This window comes from Ranitomeya imitator, chromosome 10 (assembly GCF_032444005.1).
Source record: "Ranitomeya imitator isolate aRanImi1 chromosome 10, aRanImi1.pri, whole genome shotgun sequence".
NCBI classification, from domain to species: Eukaryota; Metazoa; Chordata; class Amphibia; order Anura; family Dendrobatidae; genus Ranitomeya; species Ranitomeya imitator.
In genome coordinates, this window is record NC_091291.1 from 2,829,042 (window position 1) to 2,850,883 (window position 21,842).

A 21,842-nucleotide genomic window follows, 5' to 3' on the forward strand; every position below is an offset into this window, starting at 1 on the left:
ATTGCCGCGTGGGGGAGACATTCCATGACTGACACGCAGAGGCCGAACGGCAACGAATATTACCGAATTATTTCGTGCCGCCACGCCCCCTCCAATCCCTGCACCTCCTGGGACTCCGCCCTGTGGCTGTGTCCCGCCTCTGTGTCACATTGCACCGATCTTGATCACGCCTCTTTCCGAAGATTTCCGACACAGCGTTCGTGTCCTGCCTCACCTTTGCCCCGCCTCCTCTCACGATTGGTTTACGCGCACAGACCACACACAGTCCTCCGGCTGCGAACGAACCCGAGTGTTTCCGAACATTTCCGAGCTGCCTTCGTTTACTCCACCTGTTTTCCGAGCGCATCCGAACTTTGCCGGAGATTACCGAATGTCCGTCCTGCCGGACTGCTGGAGGCGGACGCAGCGCCATGTTGGATGCTCCGGTGTCTGAGTGAGGAAATTACCGGTATCTCCACGACAGACAGAGGCGCCCGTGTCTCCCTGACTGCGCTCCCATGAGGGTCCGCCCCTGAACCCGGCCCGGCCATGAGTTTACCGCACAAGCCGGCCCTGAAATCCGCCGCACCCACCGGAGCCGGGACCGGGGTGCTGGGGCCTCCCCCGTCAGCTGCCGTGCCCAGCGCCGCCGTGCCTGCTCCTCCCTCCTCTGCAGCCGCCGCACACCCCGGGATCCGGGCCCTGCAGCCTCCGACTGCCGCAGCGTATCCTTCACCGGAGAGAGTGAGAGAGAGACTGAGGGAGAGAGTGACTGAGGGAGAGAGTGACAGAGGGAGAGACTGAGGGAGAGAGTGACAGAGGGAGAGACTGAGGGAGAGAGTGACAGAGGGAGAGACTGAGGGAGAGAGTGACAGAGGGAGAGAGTGACAGAGGGAGAGACAGAAGGAGAGAGTGACTGAGGGAGAGAGTGACAGAGGGAGAGAGTGACAGAGGGAGAGACAGAAGGAGAGAGTGACTGAGGGAGAGAGTGACAGAGGGAGAGACTGAGGGAGAGAGTGACAGAGGGAGAGACTGAGGGAGAGAGTGACAGAGGGAGAGACTGAGGGAGAGAGTGACAGAGGGAGAGAGTGACAGAGGGAGAGACAGAAGGAGAGAGTGACTGAGGGAGAGAGTGACAGAGGGAGAGAGTGACAGAGGGAGAGACAGAAGGAGAGAGTGACTGAGGGAGAGAGTGACAGAGGGAGAGAGTGACAGAGGGAGAGAGTGACAGAGGGAGAGAGTGACAGAGGGAGTGACAGAGGGAGAGAGTGACAGAGGGAGAGAGTGACAGAGGGAGAGAGTGACAGAGGGAGAGAGTGACAGAGGGAGAGAGTGACAGAGGGAGAGAGTGACAGAGGGAGAGAGTGACAGAGGGAGAGAGTGACAGAGGGAGAGAGTGACAGAGGGAGAGAGTGACAGAGGGAGAGAGTGACAGAGGGAGAGAGTGACAGAGGGAGAGAGTGACAGAGGGAGAGAGTGACAGAGGGAGAGAGTGACAGAGGGAGAGAGTGACAGAGGGAGAGAGTGACAGAGGGAGAGAGTGACAGAGGGAGAGAGTGACAGAGGGAGAGAGTGACAGAGGGAGAGAGTGACAGAGGGAGAGAGTGACAGAGGGAGAGAGTGACAGAGGGAGAGAGTGACAGAGGGAGAGAGTGACAGAGGGAGAGAGTGACAGAGGGAGAGAGTGACAGAGGGAGAGAGTGACAGAGGGAGAGAGTGACAGAGGGAGAGAGTGACAGAGGGAGAGAGTGACAGAGGGAGAGAGTGACAGAGGGAGAGAGTGACAGAGGGAGAGAGTGACAGAGGGAGAGAGTGACAGAGGGAGAGAGTGACAGAGGGAGAGAGTGACAGAGGGAGAGAGTGACTGAGGGAGAGAGTGACTGAGGGAGAGAGTGACAGAGGGAGAGACTGAGGGAGAGAGTGACAGAAGGAGAGAGTGACTGAGGGAGAGACAGAGGGAGAGAGTGACAGAGGGAGAGAGTGACAGAGGGAGAGAGTGACAGAGGGAGAGAGTGACAGAGGGAGAGAGTGACAGAGGGAGAGAGTGACAGAGGGAGAGAGTGACAGAGGGAGAGAGTGACAGAGGGAGAGAGTGACAGAGGGAGAGAGTGACAGAGGGAGAGAGTGACAGAGGGAGAGAGTGACAGAGGGAGAGAGTGACAGAGGGAGAGAGTGACAGAGGGAGAGAGTGACAGAGGGAGAGAGTGACAGAGGGAGAGAGTGACAGAGGGAGAGAGTGACAGAGGGAGAGAGTGACAGAGGGAGAGAGTGACAGAGGGAGAGAGTGACAGAGGGAGAGAGTGACAGAGGGAGAGAGTGACAGAGGGAGAGAGTGACAGAGGGAGAGAGTGACAGAGGGAGAGAGTGACAGAGGGAGAGAGTGACAGAGGGAGAGAGTGACAGAGGGAGAGAGTGACTGAGGGAGAGAGTGACTGAGGGAGAGAGTGAGGGAGAGACTGAGGGAGAGACTGAGGGAGAGACTGAGGGAGAGAGTGACAGAGGGAGAGAGTGACAGAAGGAGAGACTGAGGGAGAGAGTGACAGAAGGAGAGACTGAGGGAGAGAGTGACTGAGGGAGAGAGTGACTGAGGGAGAGAGTGACTGAGGGAGAGAGTGACTGAGGGAGAGAGTGACTGAGGGAGAGTGACTGAGGGAGAGTGACTGAGGGAGAGTGACTGAGGGAGAGTGTGACTGAGGGAGAGTGACTGAGGGAGAGTGACTGAGGGAGAGTGACTGAGGGAGAGTGACTGAGGGAGAGTGACTGAGGGAGAGTGACTGAGGGAGAGTGACTGAGGGAGAGTGTGACTGAGGGAGAGTGTGACTGAGGGAGAGTGACTGAGGGAGAGTGACTGAGGGAGAGAGTGACTGAGGGAGAGAGTGACTGAGGGAGAGAGTGACTGAAGGAGAGACTGAGGGAGAGAGTGACTGAAGGAGAGACTGAGGGAGAGAGTGACTGAAGGAGAGACTGAGGGAGAGAGTGACTGAGGGAGAGACTGAGGGAGAGAGTGACTGAGGGAGAGAGTGACTGAGGGAGAGAGAGTGACTGAGGGAGAGAGTGTGACTGAGGGAGAGAGTGTGACTGAGGGAGAGAGTGTGACTGAGGGAGAGAGTGACAGAAGAGACCATATGCTTTGGCAATGCTAAAGTGTACTTAGTCCTGCCAATAAAGCTCAATTGAATTGAATTGACAGAAGAGACACTGAGGGGAGAGAATGACAAGGGGGTAGAGTGATGGAGGGGGGAGTGATGGCGAGACTGACAAGGGGGAGAGTGACAGAGGCAGAGAGTGATGGGGAGACAAGAGAATTATGCATAGAGAGACACAGGGGGAGACGTGTTTCTCTAAAATTGTGTCTGGACCTTATATTTTTCCATGGGATGTCTTATTTTCTGGGGATGTCTTATTTTCATTCCATGAACATCAGTCCACATCTTTCTTCCTCATATGTAATTTCGTCCTCACATTCTGGATCATCAAAGCTCCGAACCCTGAATTCCATCATGGATTTCTTCAGATCCTGTTTCCTTTTTCCATGTACAACATCTGATGAAAACCTATGGGGTTAGAACGATCATTGATGGCTCACACCGTCCCCATACAGATCATGCTATCATCTCCTGCTTACGGTACATACGCGTGTATATATACACTGCACATGCGTACACGTGTGTCTGTATGCACAAACACACACATATATATATATATACACGCTGTGCTTACATCCACGTGTGTTTGTATATACACACGCGCGCACATATACAGTTATGTGAAAGTCTTTGCCTCCTTGCTAATTTCCTAATCTTTTGCATGTTTGTCACACTTCAGTATTTCATATCACCAGACGTTAATATTGGACAAGGATAACACCAGTAATCACAAAATGCAGTTTTGAAACGAAAGTCTTTATTCTTAAGGGAAAAATAAATCCAAACCTACGGGGCCCTGTGGAAAAAGGTGATTCCCCCCACCCCTTAAAAAATAAACTTTGGTTTATCACATCTTTGGGAAGCTGAGTTCACATTCCCTAGCCACACACATGCCTGATCATTGCCACATTTGTTCTCAATCAAGAAATCACTTAAATAGGACCTGCCTGACAAAGTGAAATAGACCAAATGTCCTCAAAAGCTAGACATCATGCCGCCATCCAAATACCGTAAATTCTTGAATTAATGAGAAACAAAGTAATTGAGGTCTATCAGTCTAGAAAAGGTTCTAACGCAGTTTTTAAAACTTTGGGACTCCAGCGAACCATAGTGACGGCTATTCACCACAAAAGGCGAAAACCTGGAACAGTAGGGAACTCTCTCAGGAGTGGCCGGCTGATAAAAATTTCCATAAGAGCACAGTGACGACTTATCGAAGAGGTCAAAAAAAGACCCCACAGCAACATACAATGAACCACAGGCCTCACTTACCTCAGTTAAGGTCAGTTCATGACTCCACCATAAGAAACAGACTGGACAAAAATGGCCTGCATAGCAAAGTTTCAAGATGAAAACCACTAGTGAGCAATAAGAACATAAAAGCTTGTCTCAATTTTGCCAGAAAACATCTTGATAAATCCCTAAGACTTTTGGAGAATACTCTGTGGCCTGACAAGACAAAAGTGGTTCTTTTTGGAACATATGTGTCTTATTACCTCTAGTGTAGAAGTAACACAGCATTCCAGAAAAGGAACATCATACCAACAGTAAAATATGGTGGTGGTAGTGTGGTGATCAGGTTTTTTTTTGGTGCTTCAGGACCTGGAAGAATTGCTGTGGTAAATGGAACCATGAATTTTGCGGTCTACCAAAAAATCCTCATTGAGAAGGTCCGGCTTTCTGCTAATGACTAGAGTTGAGCGAATTTGATCGGGTTCCTGCTTTTTCAACAAGCTTTAGCGCTTACCAAATAAGCTGCAGAGGGAACCTGGATACATTGAGTGCGCCGGCTGATCAGATGTCCGGTGTCGCAGCTACAGTGTCCCTGTCACGGCACATGCATGGACAGTCTGTTGGGCTCTCCCTGCAGAATCGCCCGATCTGCCAACATAAATGGTATAGTGGAAAAAAGTCAAAACACCAGAATTTAGTTTTTTTGGTCGGCACAAGAATGAATTAAAATGCAATAACGGGCACGCAAAAGATCATATATGAAAAATGGAGATGCTACGGGTCTCAGAAAATGACGCCTTTTTTTTTTTCTACAAACTTTTGATTTTTCTCTTCCATTTCAATGAAAAATAACCTGTACATGTTTGGTATCTACGAACTCGTAATGACCTGCAGAATTATGGTGGCCGGTCGGTTTTAGCATTTGGTGATCATGGCAAAAAAAAAAATACCCTAACAAGTCGTGGAATTGCACTTTTTTTTTTTGCAATTTCTCCGCACTAGGAATTTTTTCCCCATTTTCAAGTACACAATATTGTAAAACCAATGGTGTCATTTAAAAGTATAACTCGTCCCGCAAAAAACAAGCCTTCACATGGCCACATTGATGGACAAATAAAAAAGATATGGCTCCGGGAAGTAGGGGAGCGAAAAACTGAAATGCAAAAATGAAAAGGGGCTTGTGGGTGAAGGGGTTAAAAGGAACCTGTGATCATGATTGTGTTCAGTGACTACAGACAGTGTCAGGTCGGTGCCGTTATGCTGATTACACTGATACCTGTGATCAGGGTTGTGCTCAGTGACTACAGACAGTGTCAGGTCGGTGCTGTTATACTGATTACACCGATACCTGTGATCAGGATTGTGCTCAGTGACTGCAGACAGTGTCAGGTCGGTGCCGTTATACTGATTACACTGATACCTGTGATCAGGATGGTGCTCAGTGACTACAGACAGTGTCAGGTCGGTGCCGTTATACTGATTACACTGATACCTGTGATCAGGATTGTGCTCAGTGACTACAGACAGTGTCAGGTCGGTGCCGTTATACTGATTACACTGATACCTGTGATCAGGATTGTGCTCAGTGACTACAGACAGTGTCAGGTCGGTGCCGTTATACTGATTACACTGATACCTGTGATCAGGATTGTGCTCAGTGACTACAGACAGTGTCAGGTCGGTGCCGTTATACTGATTACCCTGATACCTGTGATCAGGATTGTGCTCAGTGACTGCAGACAGTGTCAGGTCGGTGCCGTTATACTGATTACACTGATACCTGTGTGTTATGACCTGGTGGTTAAGAGCACACGGAATGACCTGATAGTTACTGATAATAAGGACGAGCTCTGGGACGTGGGAACTCTGCTGACCGCAATCCCTAAACCTATCAAACACACTAGAAATAGCCGTGGATTGCGCCTAACGCTCCCTATGCAACTCGGCACAGCCTAAGGAACTAGCTAGCCCTGAAGATAGAAAAATAAAGCCTACCTTGCCTCAGAGAAATTCCCCAAAGGAAAAGGCAGCCCCCCACATATAATGACTGTGAGTAAAGATGAAAATACAAACACGGAGATGAAATAGATTTAGCAAAGTGAGGCCCGACTTACTGAACAGACCGAGTATAGGAAAGGTTACTTTGCGGTCAGCACAAAAAACCTACAAAAAGACCACGCAGAGGGCGCAAAAAGACCCTCCGCTCCGACTCACGGTGCGGAGGCGCTCCCTCTGCGTCCCAGAGCTTCCAGCAAGCAAGACAACAAATTAAATAGCAAGCTGGACAGAAAAATGGCAAACCAAAGAAATACAAGCTGGAACTTAGCTTCTGATGGAAGACAGGTCACAAGAACGATCCAGGAGTGAACAGACCAATACTGGAACATTGACAGGTGGCATGGAGCAAAGATCTAAGTGGAGTTAAAAAGAGCAGCAGCTAACGAATTAACCTCGTCTCCTGTGAAACTCAGAAACACCCACCAGAGGAAGTCCATGGACAGAACCAGCCGAAGTACCATTCATGACCACAGGAGGGAGCCCGACAACAGAATTCACAACACCTGTGATCAGGATTGTGCTCAGTGACTACAGACAATGTCAGGTCGGTGCCGTTATACTGATTACACTGATACCTGTGATCAGGATTGTGCTCAGTGACTACAGACAATGTCAGGTCGGGGCCGTTATACTGATTACACTGATACCTGTGTTATGTTTGCTAATGACAGGTGTTATGAAGGCAATCCAGAAACACAGTGTGCTTAGCGATCAGAGCGCACACAGTGATCTGACAAATACCAAAAAATACAAGAACGAGCTCTGAGACGTGGAAACTCTGTAGACTGCACACCTGATCCTATCCTAAACACAACTAAAAGCGGCTGTGGATTGCGCCTAACAACTACCTAGGCAACTCGGCACAGCCTAAGAAACTAGCTAGCCTGAAGATAGAAAAATAGGCCTGACTTGCCCCAGAGAAATTCCCCAAAGGAAAAGGCAGCCCCCCACATATAATGACTGTGAGTAAGATGAAAAGACAAAACGTAGGGATGAAATAGATTCAGCAAAGTGGGGCCCGATATTCTAGGACAGAGCGAGGACAGTAAAGCGAACTTTGCAGTCTACAAAAAACCCTAAAGCAAAACCACGCAAAGGGGGCAAAAAAAACCCACCGTGCCGAACTAACGGCACGGCGGTACACCCTTTGCGTCTCAGAGCTTCCAGCAAAACAAAAGACAAGCTGGACAGAAAAAAAGCAACAAAAAAGCAAAAGGCACTTAGCTATAAAGAGCAGCAGGTCACAGGAACAATCAGGAGAAGCTCAGATCCAACACTGAAACATTGACAAGGAGCAAGGATAGCAGCATCAGGCGGAGTTAAGTAATGAAGCAGTTAACGAGCTCACCAGAACACCTGAGGGAGGAAGCTCAGAAGCTGCAGTACCACTTGTGACCACAGGAGTGAATTCAGCCACAGAATTCACAACAGTACCCCCCCCTTGAGGAGGGGTCACCGAACCCTCACCAGAGCCCCCAGGCCGACCAGGATGAGCCGCATGAAAGGCACGAACAAGATCGGAAGCATGAACATCAGAGGCAAAAACCCAGGAATTATCTTCCTGAGCATAACCCTTCCATTTAACCAGATACTGGAGTTTCCGTCTAGAAACACGAGAATCCAAAATCTTCTCCACAATATACTCCAATTCCCCCTCCACCAAAACCGGGGCAGGAGGCTCAACAGATGGAACCATAGGTGCCACGTATCTCCGCAACAACGACCTATGGAATACATTATGTATGGAAAAGGAGTCTGGGAGGGTCAAACGAAAAGACACAGGATTGAGAACCTCAGAAATCCTATACAGACCAATAAAACGAGGTTTAAATTTAGGAGAGGAAACCTTCATAGGAATATGACGAGAAGATAACCAAACCAGATCCCCAACACGAAGTCGGGGACCCACACGGCGTCTGCGATTAGCGAAAAGTTGAGCTTTCTCCTGGGACAAGATCAAATTGTCCACTACCTGAGTCCAGATCTGCTGCAACCTATCCACCACAGAATCCGCACCAGGACAGTCCGAAGACTCAACCTGTCCTGAAGAGAAACGAGGATGGAACCCAGAATTGCAAAAAAATGGAGAAACCAAGGTAGCCGAGCTGGCCCGATTATTAAGGGCGAACTCAGCCAACGGCAAAAAGGACACCCAGTCATCCTGATCAGCAGAAACAAAACATCTCAGATATGTTTCCAAGGTCTGATTGGTTCGTTCGGTCTGGCCATTAGTCTGAGGATGGAAAGCCGAGGAAAAGGATAGGTCAATGCCCATCCTACCACAAAAGGCTCGCCAAAACCTTGAAACAAACTGGGAACCTCTGTCAGAAACAATATTCTCAGGAATGCCATGTAAACGAACCACATGCTGGAAGAACAAAGGCACCAAATCAGAGGAGGAAGGCAATTTAGCCAAGGGCACCAGATGGACCATTTTAGAAAAGCGATCACAGACCACCCAAATGACTGACATCTTTTGAGAAACGGGAAGGTCAGAAATGAAATCCATCGAAATGTGTCCAAGGCCTCTTTGGGACCGGCAAGGGCAAAAGCAACCCACTGGCACGAGAACAGCAGGGCTTAGCCCTAGCACAAATCCCACAGGACTGCACAAAAGTACGTACATCCCGTGACAGAGATGGCCACCAGAAGGATCTAGCCACTAAGGGTACCGTCACACAGTGCAATTTTCATCGCTACGACGGTACGATCCGTGACGCTCCAGCGTCGTAACAATATCGCTCCAGCGTCGTAGACTGCTGTCACACTTTGCAATCTACGACGCTGGAGCGATAATTTCATGACGTATGTGCGATGTAGAAGCCGTTGGTTACTATGCGCACATCGTATACGATATAATATGTTACACCATGCAATCATGCCGCCACAGCGGGACACTAGACGACGAAAGAAAGTTTCAAACGATCTGCTACGACGTACGATTCTCAGCGGGGTCCCTGATCGCAGGAGCGTGTCAGACACTGCGATCTCGTAACTATATCGCTCGAACGTCACGAATCGTGCCGTCGTAGCGATCAAAATTGCACTGTGTGACGGTACCCTAACTCTCTGGTACCAAAGATTCCAGGATGACCAGCCAACACCGAACAATGAAGTTCAGAGATAAGTTTATTAGTCCACCTATCAGGGACGAACAGTTTCTCTGCTGGACAACGATCAGGTTTATTCGCCTGAAATTTTTGCAGCACCCGCCGCAAATCAGGGGAGATGGCAGACACAATGACTCCTTCCTTGAGGATACCCGCTGGCTCAGATAAACCCGGAGAGTCGGGCACAAAACTCCTAGACAGAGCATCCGCCTTCACATTTTTAGAGCCCGGAAGGTACGAAATCACAAAGTCGAAGCGGGCAAAAAATAACGATCAACGGGCCTGTCTAGGATTCAAGCGCTTGGCAGACTCGAGATAAGTCAAGTTCTTATGATCAGTCAATACCACCACGCGATGCTTAGCTCCTTCAAGCCAATGACGCCACTCCTCGAATGCCCACTTCATGGCCAGCAACTCTCGATTGCCCACATCATAATTACGCTCAGCGGGCGAAAACTTCCTGGAAAAGAAAGCACATGGTTTCATCACTGAGCAATCAGAACCTCTCTGTGACAAAACCGCCCCTGCTCCAATCTCAGAAGCATCAACCTCGACCTGGAACGGAAGAGAAACATCTGGCTGACACAACACAGGGGCAGAACAAAAACGACGCTTCAACTCCTGAAAAGCTTCCACAGCAGCAGAAGACCAATTAACCAAATCAGCACCCTTCTTGGTCAAATCTGGCAATGCTAGAAAAATTACAGATGAAGCGACGATAAAAATTAGCAAAGCCCAGGAACTTTTGCAGACTTTTCAGAGATGTCGGCTGAATCCAATCCTGGATGGCTTGGACCTTAACTGGATCCATCTCGATAGTAGAAGGGGTAAAGATGAACCCCAAAAATGAAACTTTCTGCACACCGAAGAGACACTTTGATCCCTTCACAAACAAAGAGTTAGCACGCAGGACCTGAAAAACCATTCTGACCTGCTTCACATGAGACTCCCAATCATCTGAGAAGATCAAAATGTCATCCAAGTAAACAATCAGGAATTTATCCAGATACTCACGGAAGATGTCATGCATAAAAGACTGAAACACAGATGGAGCATTGGCAAGTCCGAACGGCATCACTAGATACTCAAAATGACCCTCGGGCGTATTGAATGCAGTTTTCCATTCATCTCCTTGCCTGATTCTCACCAGATTATACGCACCACGAAGATCTATCTTAGTGAACCAACTAGCCCCCTTAATCCGAGCAAACAAGTCAGATAACAATGGCAAGGGATACTGAAATTTAACAGTGATCTTATTAAGAAGGCGGTAATCAATACACGGTCTCAGCGAACCATCCTTCTTGGCTACAAAAAAGAACCCTGCTCCCAGTGGTGATGACGATGGGCGAATATGTCCCTTCTCCAGGGATTCCTTCACATAACTGCGCATAGCGGCGTGTTCGGCCACGGATAAATTAAATAATCGACCTTTAGGGAATTTACTACCAGGAATCAAATTGATAGCACAATCACAATCCCTATGCGGAGGTAGAGCATCGGACTTGGGCTCTTCAAATACATCCTGATAATCAGACAAGAACTCTGGGACCTCAGAAGGGGTGGATGACGAAATCGACAAAAATGGAACATCACCATGTACCCCCTGACAACCCCAGCTGGATACCGACATGGAATTCCAATCCAATACTGGATTATGGGTTTGTAGCCATGGCAACCCCAACACGACCACATCATGCAGATTATGCAACACCAGAAAGCGAATAACTTCCTGATGTGCAGGAGCCATGCACATGGTCAGCTGGGCCCAGTATTGAGGTTTATTCTTGGCCAAAGGTGTAGCATCAATTCCTCTCAATGGAATAGGACACCGCAAAGGCTCCAAGAAAAACCCACAACGTTTAGCATAATCCAAATCCATCAGATTCAGGGCAGCGCCCGAATCCACAAACGCCATGACAGAAAACGACGACAAAGAGCATATCAAGGTAATGGACAGAAGGAATTTGGACTGTACAGTACCAATGACGGCAGACCTAGCGGACCGCTTAGTGCGATTAGGACAATCAGAAATAGCATGAGTGGAATCACCACAGTAGAAACACAGACCATTCAGACGTCTGTATTCCTGCCGTTCAACTCTAGTCATAGTCCTATCGCACTGCATAGGCTCAGGTTTAACCTCAGGCAGTACCGCCAAATGGTGCACAGATTTACGCTCGCGCAAGCGTCGACCGATCTGAATGGCCAAAGACAAAGACTCATTCAAACCAGCAGGCATAGGAAATCCCACCATGACATCCTTAAGAGCCTCAGAGAGACCCTTTCTGAACAAAGCTGCCAGCGCAGATTCATTCCACTGAGTGAGTACTGACCATTTCCTAAATTTCTGACAATATACTTCTATATCATCCTGACCCTGGCACAAAGCCAGCAAATTTTTCTCAGCCTGATCCACTGAATTAGGCTCATCGTACAGCAATCCGAGCGCCAGGAAAAACGCATCGACACTACTCAATGCAGGGTCTCCTGGCGCAAGAGAAAATGCCCAGTCTTGAGGGTCGCCGCGCAAAAAAGAAATAATAATCAAAACCTGTTGAATAGGATTACCAGAAGAATGAGGTTTCAAGGCCAGAAATAGCTTACAATTATTTTTGAAACTTAGAAACTTAGTTCTATCTCCAAAAAACAAATCAGGAATAGGAATTCTTGGTTCTAACATAGATTTCTGATCAATAGTATCTTGAATTTTTTGTACATTTATAACGAGATTATCCATTGAAGAGCACAGACCCTGAATATCCATGTCCACACCTGTGTCCAGAATCACCGAAATGTCTAGGGGGGGGGGAAAAAAAAAGTGAACACAGAGCAGAAAAAAAAAAAAAAAATGATGTCAGAACTTTTTCTTTCCCTCTATTGAGAATCATTAGTTGGGCTCCTTGTACTGTTATGTTTGCTAATGACAGGTGTTATGAAGGCAATCCAGAAACACAGTGTGCTTAGCGATCAGAGCGCACACAGTGATCTGACAAATACCAAAAAATACAAGAACGAGCTCTGAGACGTGGAAACTCTGTAGACTGCACACCTGATCCTATCCTAAACACAACTAAAAGCGGCTGTGGATTGCGCCTAACAACTACCTAGGCAACTCGGCACAGCCTAAGAAACTAGCTAGCCTGAAGATAGAAAAATAGGCCTGACTTGCCCCAGAGAAATTCCCCAAAGGAAAAGGCAGCCCCCCACATATAATGACTGTGAGTAAGATGAAAAGACAAAACGTAGGGATGAAATAGATTCAGCAAAGTGGGGCCCGATATTCTAGGACAGAGCGAGGACAGTAAAGCGAACTTTGCAGTCTACAAAAAACCCTAAAGCAAAACCACGCAAAGGGGGCAAAAAAAACCCACCGTGCCGAACTAACGGCACGGCGGTACACCCTTTGCGTCTCAGAGCTTCCAGCAAAACAAAAGACAAGCTGGACAGAAAAAAAGCAACAAAAAAGCAAAAAGCACTTAGCTATAAAGAGCAGCAGGTCACAGGAACAATCAGGAGAAGCTCAGATCCAACACTGAAACATTGACAAGGAGCAAGGATAGCAGCATCAGGCGGAGTTAAGTAATGAAGCAGTTAACGAGCTCACCAGAACACCTGAGGGAGGAAGCTCAGAAGCTGCAGTACCACTTGTGACCACAGGAGTGAATTCAGCCACAGAATTCACAACATACCTGTGATCAGGATTGTGCTCAGTGACTACAGACAGTGTCAGGTCGGTGCCGTTATACTGATTACACTGATACCTGTGATCAGGATTGTGCTCAGTGACTGCAGACAGTGTCAGGTCGGTGCCGTTATACTGATTACACTGATACATGTGATCAGGATTGTGCTCAGTGATTACAGGCAGTGTCAGGTCGGAGCCGTTATACTGATTACACTGATACCTATGATCAGGATTGTGCTAAGTGACTACAGGCAGTGTCAGGTCGGTGTCGTTATACTGATTACACTGATACCTGTGATCAGGATTGTGCTCAGTGACTACAGTGTCAGGTCAGTGCCGTTATACTGATTACACTGATACCTGTGATCCGGATTCTGCTCAGTGACTACAGGCAGTGTCAGGTCGGGGCCATTATACTGATTACACTGATACCTGTGATCCGGATTCTGCTCAGTGACTACAGGCAGTGTCAGGTCGGGGCCGTTATACTGATTACACTGATACCTGTGATCAGGATTGTGCTCAGTGTCTACACACATTGTCAGGTCGGTGCCGTTATACTGATTACACTGATACCTGGGGATGAAATCTGTCTTGTGGTTGTTGTGTTTAATCTTTCAGAGGGATCAGTGACCTGTCAGAAGCTATAGAGATGAATATGCAAGCAGAGCACCACATGAAGACCCCACACAGGCCATGTGTGTGTGTGTGTAGGGACATATGTCTAGGGTTATATGTGTGACTAGTGATAATGTAACATCTGTCCTGAAGGCAAGTCGCATCTAGGTGTTAATAGGTACTTCCTTGGGACTAGTAGAAATTGTGTCTCCATATCTCCCCAGGAGGTCTAGCTAGGGCCAAGAAGAAGCTAACATTTGGCACTTACTAGGTCTTGGAGGGGTGATGGTAAATTGCGACCTAAGGGAATCGATCCCTGAGAACCTTTCCCCAAGAGAAAATAATATATTCATTGGGGGCGCGGCCGTGGCCCAATCAAACAGGCAGCAGTTATGATATTAACCTGGGGGGCCGGTCTAGAAACCTGACCTCAGACCAAAGTTATAAATTTAGGCTGCAGACAGAGAATTGTGTTCACATGTGAGGGCAGCCTGAGAAGCTGGTGTGATCCAATCTACATTCTTCCTTCCCTCAGGGAGCAGAAAGCAACTACCAGTTAGATGATTTCTGTATTATCATATTTTTATACCTTTTTCTTATTGTAAGCATTGAACTTTTGTTATTAAAGTATAAAACTTTAACAAGTTGAACCTTGAATGTTCTAAAGAATCCATAGCCTAAAGGTGTGTGAGCTTTATGAGTGATAGACATATTTTTATTAGTATTGTTATTAGTCCGGGACTCATCGCCCGTGTATTCGGTGAGTGGTGGCAGCGTGTATGAGCGGGTGTGTGGCCTGGGTCAGTGTGTGATTTATGCTCCCACTAAAGCATAGGCCAGAGGTTGAATGCTGGACTGAGAGTGGGGAGATAGATTAACCCTTGCAGGCACAACCCCAAGTCACGTGTGAGAGCAGGCACGTGACGAATAAGTGACACCACGGAGAACGGATCTGTGACAACAATTATCAGTGTAATCAGTATAACGGCACCTACCTGACACTGCCTGTAGTTACTGAGCACAATCCTGCGGACAGGGTCAAAAACTGCATTTTGTGTTCTTTTTCCTATTTTTACACTTGTTTGGTGATCGGAAACCGATGTGCAGCGAAAAATGTGCAAAAGATTAGAAAATCAGGAATATATTTATACAGGCGCTTCTCACAAAATTAGATTATCATCAAAAAGATCATTTATTTCAGTTCTTCAATACAAAAAGTGAATCTCCTATATTCTGTAGGGTCATTACACAGAGTGATCTATTTCTCGTGTTTATTTCTGTTAATGTCGGATTATGGCTTACAGCCAATGAAAACCCAAAAGTCATTATCTCAGTAAATTAGAATACTTTATCACACCAGGTTGAAAAAATGATTGTAAAATCCGAAATGTTCCCTACTGAAATGTCTGGTCAGTAAATGCCCTCAATACTTTGTCGGGCTCCTTTTGCATCAATTACTGCATCAATGCGGCGTGGCATGGAGGCGATCAGCCTGTGGCACTGCTGAGGGGTTATGGAAGCCCAGGTAGCTTTGATAGCAGCCTTCAGCTCGTCTGCATTGTTGGCTCTGGTGTCTCATCTTCCTCTTGACAATACTCCATAAATTCTCTATAGGGTTAAGGTCAGGCGAGTTTTCTGCCAATCAAGCCCAGTGATACTGTTGTTTTTACACCAGGTGTTGGTACTTTTGGCAGTGTGGACAGGTGCCAGGTCCTGCTGGAGAATGACATTTCCATCTCCATAAAGCTTGTCGGCAGAGGGAAGCATGAAGTGCTCTAAAATGTCCTGGTAGACGGCTGCGCTGACTTTGGTCTTGATAAAACACAGTGGACCTACACCAGCAGATGACATGGCTCCCAAACATCACTGATTGTGGAGACTTCACACGAGACCTCCAGCAGCTCGGATTGTGGCCTCCACTCTTCCTCCAGACTCTGGGACCTTGGACCCCTGACAACAGTCCGGTTCTTTTTCTCCTTGGCCCAGGTAAGAGGCTTCTGACCTTGTCTATTGGTCATGAGCGGCCGGACACAAGGAATGTGACACTTGTAGCCCATGTCCTGGAGACGTCTGTGTGTGGTGAAGCAATGACTCCAGCAGCAGTCCGCTCCGTGTGAATCTCCTCCACATTACTGAATGGCCTTTTTTTAACAATCCTTTCCAGGCTGCAGTTATCCCGGTTGCTTGTGCTCCTTCTTCTACCACATTTTTTCCTTTCTCCAATTTCCATTAATATTCTTGGATACAGCACTGTGTGAACAGCGGATTCTTTACCAATGACCTTTTGTGGCTTCCCCTCCTTGTGGAGTGTGTCAGTGACGCCTTCTGGACATCTGTCAGGTCAGCAGTCTTCCCCATGATTGTGGAGCTACTGAAACAGACTAAGGGACCTTAATAAATGCTCAGGAAGCCAGTTCAGGTGTTTTGTTTTTGTAAATTATTCTAATTTACTGAGGTAATGACTTTTGGGTTTTCATTGGCTGTATGCCATAATCATCAACATTAACAGAAATAAACACGTGCAATAGATCACTGTGTGTAATGTCTATAGAATATAGAGGGTCATTTTCTGCAGTGAAGAACTGAAGTAAATTCACTGTTTATATTCTAATCTAGTGAGAAGCGGCTGCAGATACAGATATTACACGCCAGCTCACTATATACAGTGGGGCAAAAAAGTATTTAGTCAGTCAGCAATAGTGCAAGTTCCACCACTTAAAAAGATGAGAGGCGTCTGTAATTTACATCATAGGTAGACCTCAACTATGGGAGACAAACTGAGAAAAAAAAATCCAGAAAATCACATTGTCTGTTTTTTTTATCATTTTTTTTGCATATTATGGTGGAAAATAAGTATTTGGTCAGAAACAAACAATCAAGATTTCTGGCTCTCACAGACCTGTAACTTCTTCTTTAAGAGTCTCCTCTTTCCTCCACTCATTACCTGTAGTAATGGCACCTGTTTAAACTTGTTATCAGTATAAAAAGACACCTGTGCACACCCTCAAACAGTCTGACTCCAAACTCCACTATGGTGAAGACCAAAGAGCTGTCAAAGGACACCAGAAACAAAATTGTAGCCCTGCACCAGGCTGGGAAGACTGAATCTGCAATAGCCAACCAGCTTGGAGTGAAGAAATCAACAGTGGGAGCAATAATTAGAAAATGGAAGACATACAAGACCACTGATAATCTCCCTCGATCTGGGGCTCCACGCAAAATCCCACCCCGTGGGGTCAGAATGATCACAAGAACGGTGAGCAAAAATCCCAGAACCACGCGGGGGGACCTAGTGAATGAACTGCAGAGAGCTGGGACCAATGTAACAAGGCCTACCATAAGTAACACACTACGCCACCATGGACTCAGATCCTGCAGTGCCAGACGTGTCCCACTGCTTAAGCCAGTACATGTCCGGGCCCGTCTGAAGTTTGCTAGAGAGCATTTGGATGATCCAGAGGAGTTTTGGGAGAATGTCCTATGGTCTGATGAAACCAAACTGGAACTGTTTGGTAGAAACACAACTTGTCGTGTTTGGAGGAAAAAGAATACTGAGTTGCATCCATCAAACACCATACCTACTGTAAAGCATGGTGGTGGAAACATCATGCTTTGGGGCTGTTTCTCTGCAAAGGGGCTAGGACGACTGATCAGGGTACATGAAAGAATGAATGGGGCCATGTATCGTGAGATTTTGAGTGCAAACCTCCTTCTATCAGCAAGGGCATTGAAGATGAAACGTGGCTGGGTCTTTCAACATGACAATGATCCAAAGCACACCGCCAGGGCAACGAAGGAGTGGCTTCGTAAGAAGCATTTCAAGGTCCTGGAGTGGCCTAGCCAGTCTCCAGATCTCAACCCTATAGAAAACCTTTAGAGGGAGTTGAAAGTCCGTGTTGCCAAGCGAAAAGCCAAAAACATCACTGCTCTAGAGGAGATCTGCATGGAGGAATGGGCCAACATACCAACAACAGTGTGTGGCAACCTTGTGAAGACTTACAGAAAATGTTTGACCTCTGTCATTGCCAACAAAGGATATATTACAAAGTATTGAGATGAAATTTTGTTTCTGACCAAATACTTATTTTCCACCATAATATGCAAATAAAATGTTAAAAAAACAGACAATGTGATTTTCTGGATTTTTTTTTCTCAGTTTGTCTCCCATAGTTGAGGTCTACCTATGATGTAAATTACAGACGCCTCTCATCTTTTTAAGTGGTGGAACTTGCACTATTGCTGACTGACTAAATACTTTTTTGCCCCACTGTATATTCAGGTATTACACTCCACATCTATATATAGAATTGGCTAAGGGTCGCTTCTGTCTGTCTGTCGGCAACTTCCGTAACGGAAATCCCGCGTCGCTGATTGGTCTCACCAGCTGCCTGTCATGGCTGCCGCGACCAATCAGCGACGGGCACAGTCCGATTAGTCCCTCCCTACTCCCCGCAGTCAGTGCCCGGTCGCCCGCTCCATACTCCCCGCAGTCACATAGGGTTAATGCTGGCGGTAACGGACCACGTTATGCCGTGGGTACCGCACTCCGTAACCGCGGCTATTAACCCTGTGTGTCCCCAACTTTTTACAAGAGTAAAAAGATGTAATGTTAAAAATAATAAAAAAACAAAAAACCTGCTATTCTCACCCTCCGTTGTCCGCCGAGCCGCGCGTGGCCTCCGCCATCTTCCGTTCCCAGAGATGCATTGCGAAATTACCCAGAAGACTTAGCAGTCTCACGAGACCGCTAAGTCATCTGGGTAATTTCGCAATGCATCCTGGGAACAGAAGATGGCGGCAGCCGTGCGCTCTTAGCCTACGCCACAGTTTCGCTGGATTGCATCCCGGCAGGTGATTATATACGGTAACTATTTTTTATTTTAATTAATTTTTTTTAACAGGGATATAGTGCCCACACTGCTGTATACTACGTGGGCTGTATTATATACCGCGTGGGCTGCGTTATATACTACATGGGCAGTGTTAGATGCTATGTGGGCTGCGTTATATACTACATGGCTGCTATACAGGTCCTTCTCAAAAAATTAGCATATAGTGTTAAATTTCATTATTTACCATAATGTAATGATTACAATTAAACTTTCATATATTATAGATTCATTATCCACCAACTGAAATTTGTCAGGTCTTTTATTGTTTTAATACTGATGATTTTGGCATACAACTCCTGATAACCCAAAAAACCTGTCTCAATAAATTAGCATATTTCACCCATCCAATCAAATAAAAGTGTTTTTTAATAACAAACAAAAAAACCAACAAATAATAATGTTCAGTTATGCACTCAATACTTGGTCGGGAATCCTTTGGCAGAAATGACTGCTTCAATGCAGCGTGGCATGGAGGCAATCAGCCTGTGACACTGCTGAGATGTTATGGAGGTCCAGGATGCTTCAATAGCGGCCTTAAGCTCATCCAGAGTGTTGGGTCTTGCGTCTCTCAACTTTCTCTTCACAATATCCCACAGATTCTCTATGGGGTTCAGGTCAGGAGAGTTGGCAGGCCAATTGAGCACAGTAATACCATGGTCAGTAAACCATTTACCAGTGGTTTTGGCACTGTGAGCAGGTGCCAGGTCGTGCTGAAAAATGAAATCTTCATCTCCATAAAGCATTTCAGCCGATGGAAGCATGAAGTGCTCCAAAATCTCCTGATAGCTAGCTGCATTGACCCTGCCCTTGATGAAACACAGTGGACCAACACCAGCAGCTGACATGGCATCCCACACCATCACTGACCGTGGGTACTTGACACTGGACTTCAGGCATTTTGGCATTTCCTTCTCCCCAGTCTTCCTCCAGACTCTGGCACCTTGATTTCCGAATGACATGCAAAATTTGCTTTCATCAGAAAAAAGTACTTGGGACCACTTAGCAACAGTCCAGTGCTGCTTCTCTGTAGCCCAGGTCAGGCGCCTGTGCCGCTGTTTATGGTTCAAAAGTGGCTTTACCTGGGGAATGCGGCACCTGTAGCCCATTTCCTGCACACGCCTGTGCACGGTGGCTCTGGATGTTTCCACACCAGACTCAGTCCACTGCTTCCTCAGGTTCCCCAAGGTCTGGAATCGGTCCTTCTCCACAATCTTCCTCAGGGTCCGGTCTCCTCTTCTCGTTGTACAGCATTTTCTGCCACATTGTTTCCTTCCAACAGACTTACCATTGAGGTGCCTTGATACAGCACTCTGGGAACAGCCTATTTGTTGAGAAATTTCTTTCTGGGTCTTACCCTCTTGCTTGAGGGTGTCAATGATGGCCTTCTTGACATCTGTCAGGTCGCTAGTCTTACCCATGATGGGGGTTTTGAGTAATGAACCAGGCAGGGAGTTTATAAAAGCCTCAGGTATCTTTTGCATGTGTTTAGAGTAAATTAGTTGATTCAGAAGATTAGGGTAATAGGTCGTTTAGAGAACCTTTTCTTGATATGCTAATTTATTGAGACAGGTTTTTTGGGTTATCAGGAGTTGTATGCCAAAATCATCAGTATTAAAACAATAAAAGACCTGACAAATTTCAGTTGGTGGATAATGAATCTATAATATATGAAAGTTTAATTGTAATCATTACATTATGGTAAATAATGAAATTTAACACTATATGCTAATTTTTTGAGAAGGACCTGTATACTACGTGGGCTGTGTTATATACCACATGGGCAGTGTTAGATGCTATGTGGGCTGTGTTATATACCACATGGGCAGTGTTAGATGCTATGTGGGCTGTGTTATATACCACATGGGCAGTGTTAGATGCTATGTGGGCTGTGTTATATATACTGTTGTGAATTCTGTGGCTGAGTTCACTTCTGTGGTCACAAGTGGTATTGCAGTCTCTGGGCTTCCTCCCTCAGGTGTTTTGGTGAGCTCGTTGGCTGCCTTGCTATTTAGCTCCACCTGAGTCTGTCTTCCTTGCTCCTTGTCAATGTTCCAGTGTTGGATCTGAGCTACTGCATCTTTCCTTGGGCCTGCTGCTCTGCTAGATAAGTGCTTCTAGTTTGTTTTCTGTTTTTTTCTGTCCAGCTTGCTATTGTCTTTTGCTGGAAGCTCTGAGAAGTAAAGGGGTGCACCGCCGTGCTGTTAGTTCGGCACGGTGGGTCTTTTTGCCCCTTTGCGTGGTTTTCGTTTTAGGGTTTTTTGTAGACTGCATAGTTCTCTTTGCTATCCTCGCTCTGTCTAGAATATCGGGCCTCACTTTGCTGAATCTATTTCATTCCTACGTTTGTCTTTTCATCTTGCTAACAGTCATTATATGTGGGGGGCTGCCTATTCCTTTGGGGTATTTCTCTGAGGTAAGTCAGGCTTGTATTTCTATCTTCAGGCTAGTCAGCTCCTCAGGCAGTGCCGAGTTGCATAGGTAGTTGTTAGGCGCAATCCACTGCTGCTTATAGTTGTGTGAGGATAGATCAGGTACTGCAGTCTACAGAGATTCCACGTCTCAGAGCTCGTCCTATTGTTTTTGGTTATTGCCAGATCTCTGTATGTGCGCTGATTACTGCACGCTGTGTTGCCTGATTGCCAGCCATAACAGTACAAGGAGCCCACCAATGATTCCCAATAGAGGGAAAAAAGAAATCCTGACAGCATTTTTTTTTCTTAGCTCTGTCTTCAGTCTTTTTTTTCCCCTAGACATTAGAGTGCTTCAGGACACAGCTGTGGACATGGATATTCAGGCTCTGTGCTCCTCAATGGATAATCTCGTTGTAAATGTACAAAAGATTCAAGATACTATTGATCAGAAATCGATGCTAGAACCAAGAATTCCGATTCCTGATTTGTTTTTTTGGTGACAGAACTAAGTTCCTGAGCTTCAGAAATAATTGTAAGCTATTTTTGGCCTTGAAACCTCATTCTTCTGGTAATCCTATTCAACAGGTTTTGATTATTATTTCTTTTTTGCGCGGCGACCCACAGGACTGGGCGTTTTCTCTTGCACCAGGAGATTCTGCATTGAGTAATGTTGATGCATTTTTCCTGGCGCTCGGATTGCTTTACGA

The 21,842-nt window shown here is 46.6% G+C and overlaps 1 protein-coding gene across 2 annotated transcripts in view; it reads left to right on the plus strand.

Moving 5' to 3' along the window:
* Window positions 1–358: 358 nt before the first annotated feature.
* Window positions 359–21,842, plus strand: part of EIF4G3 (eukaryotic translation initiation factor 4 gamma 3) — a 134,919-nt gene continuing 113,435 nt past the window's right edge. For both annotated transcript variants that reach the window (XM_069741980.1, XM_069741979.1), the window contains exon 1: window positions 359–704. In XM_069741980.1, the coding sequence (XP_069598081.1) occupies window positions 529–704 (176 nt within the window). In that variant the 5' untranslated portion in view covers window positions 359–528. The remainder of the gene's footprint in view (window positions 705–21,842) is intronic.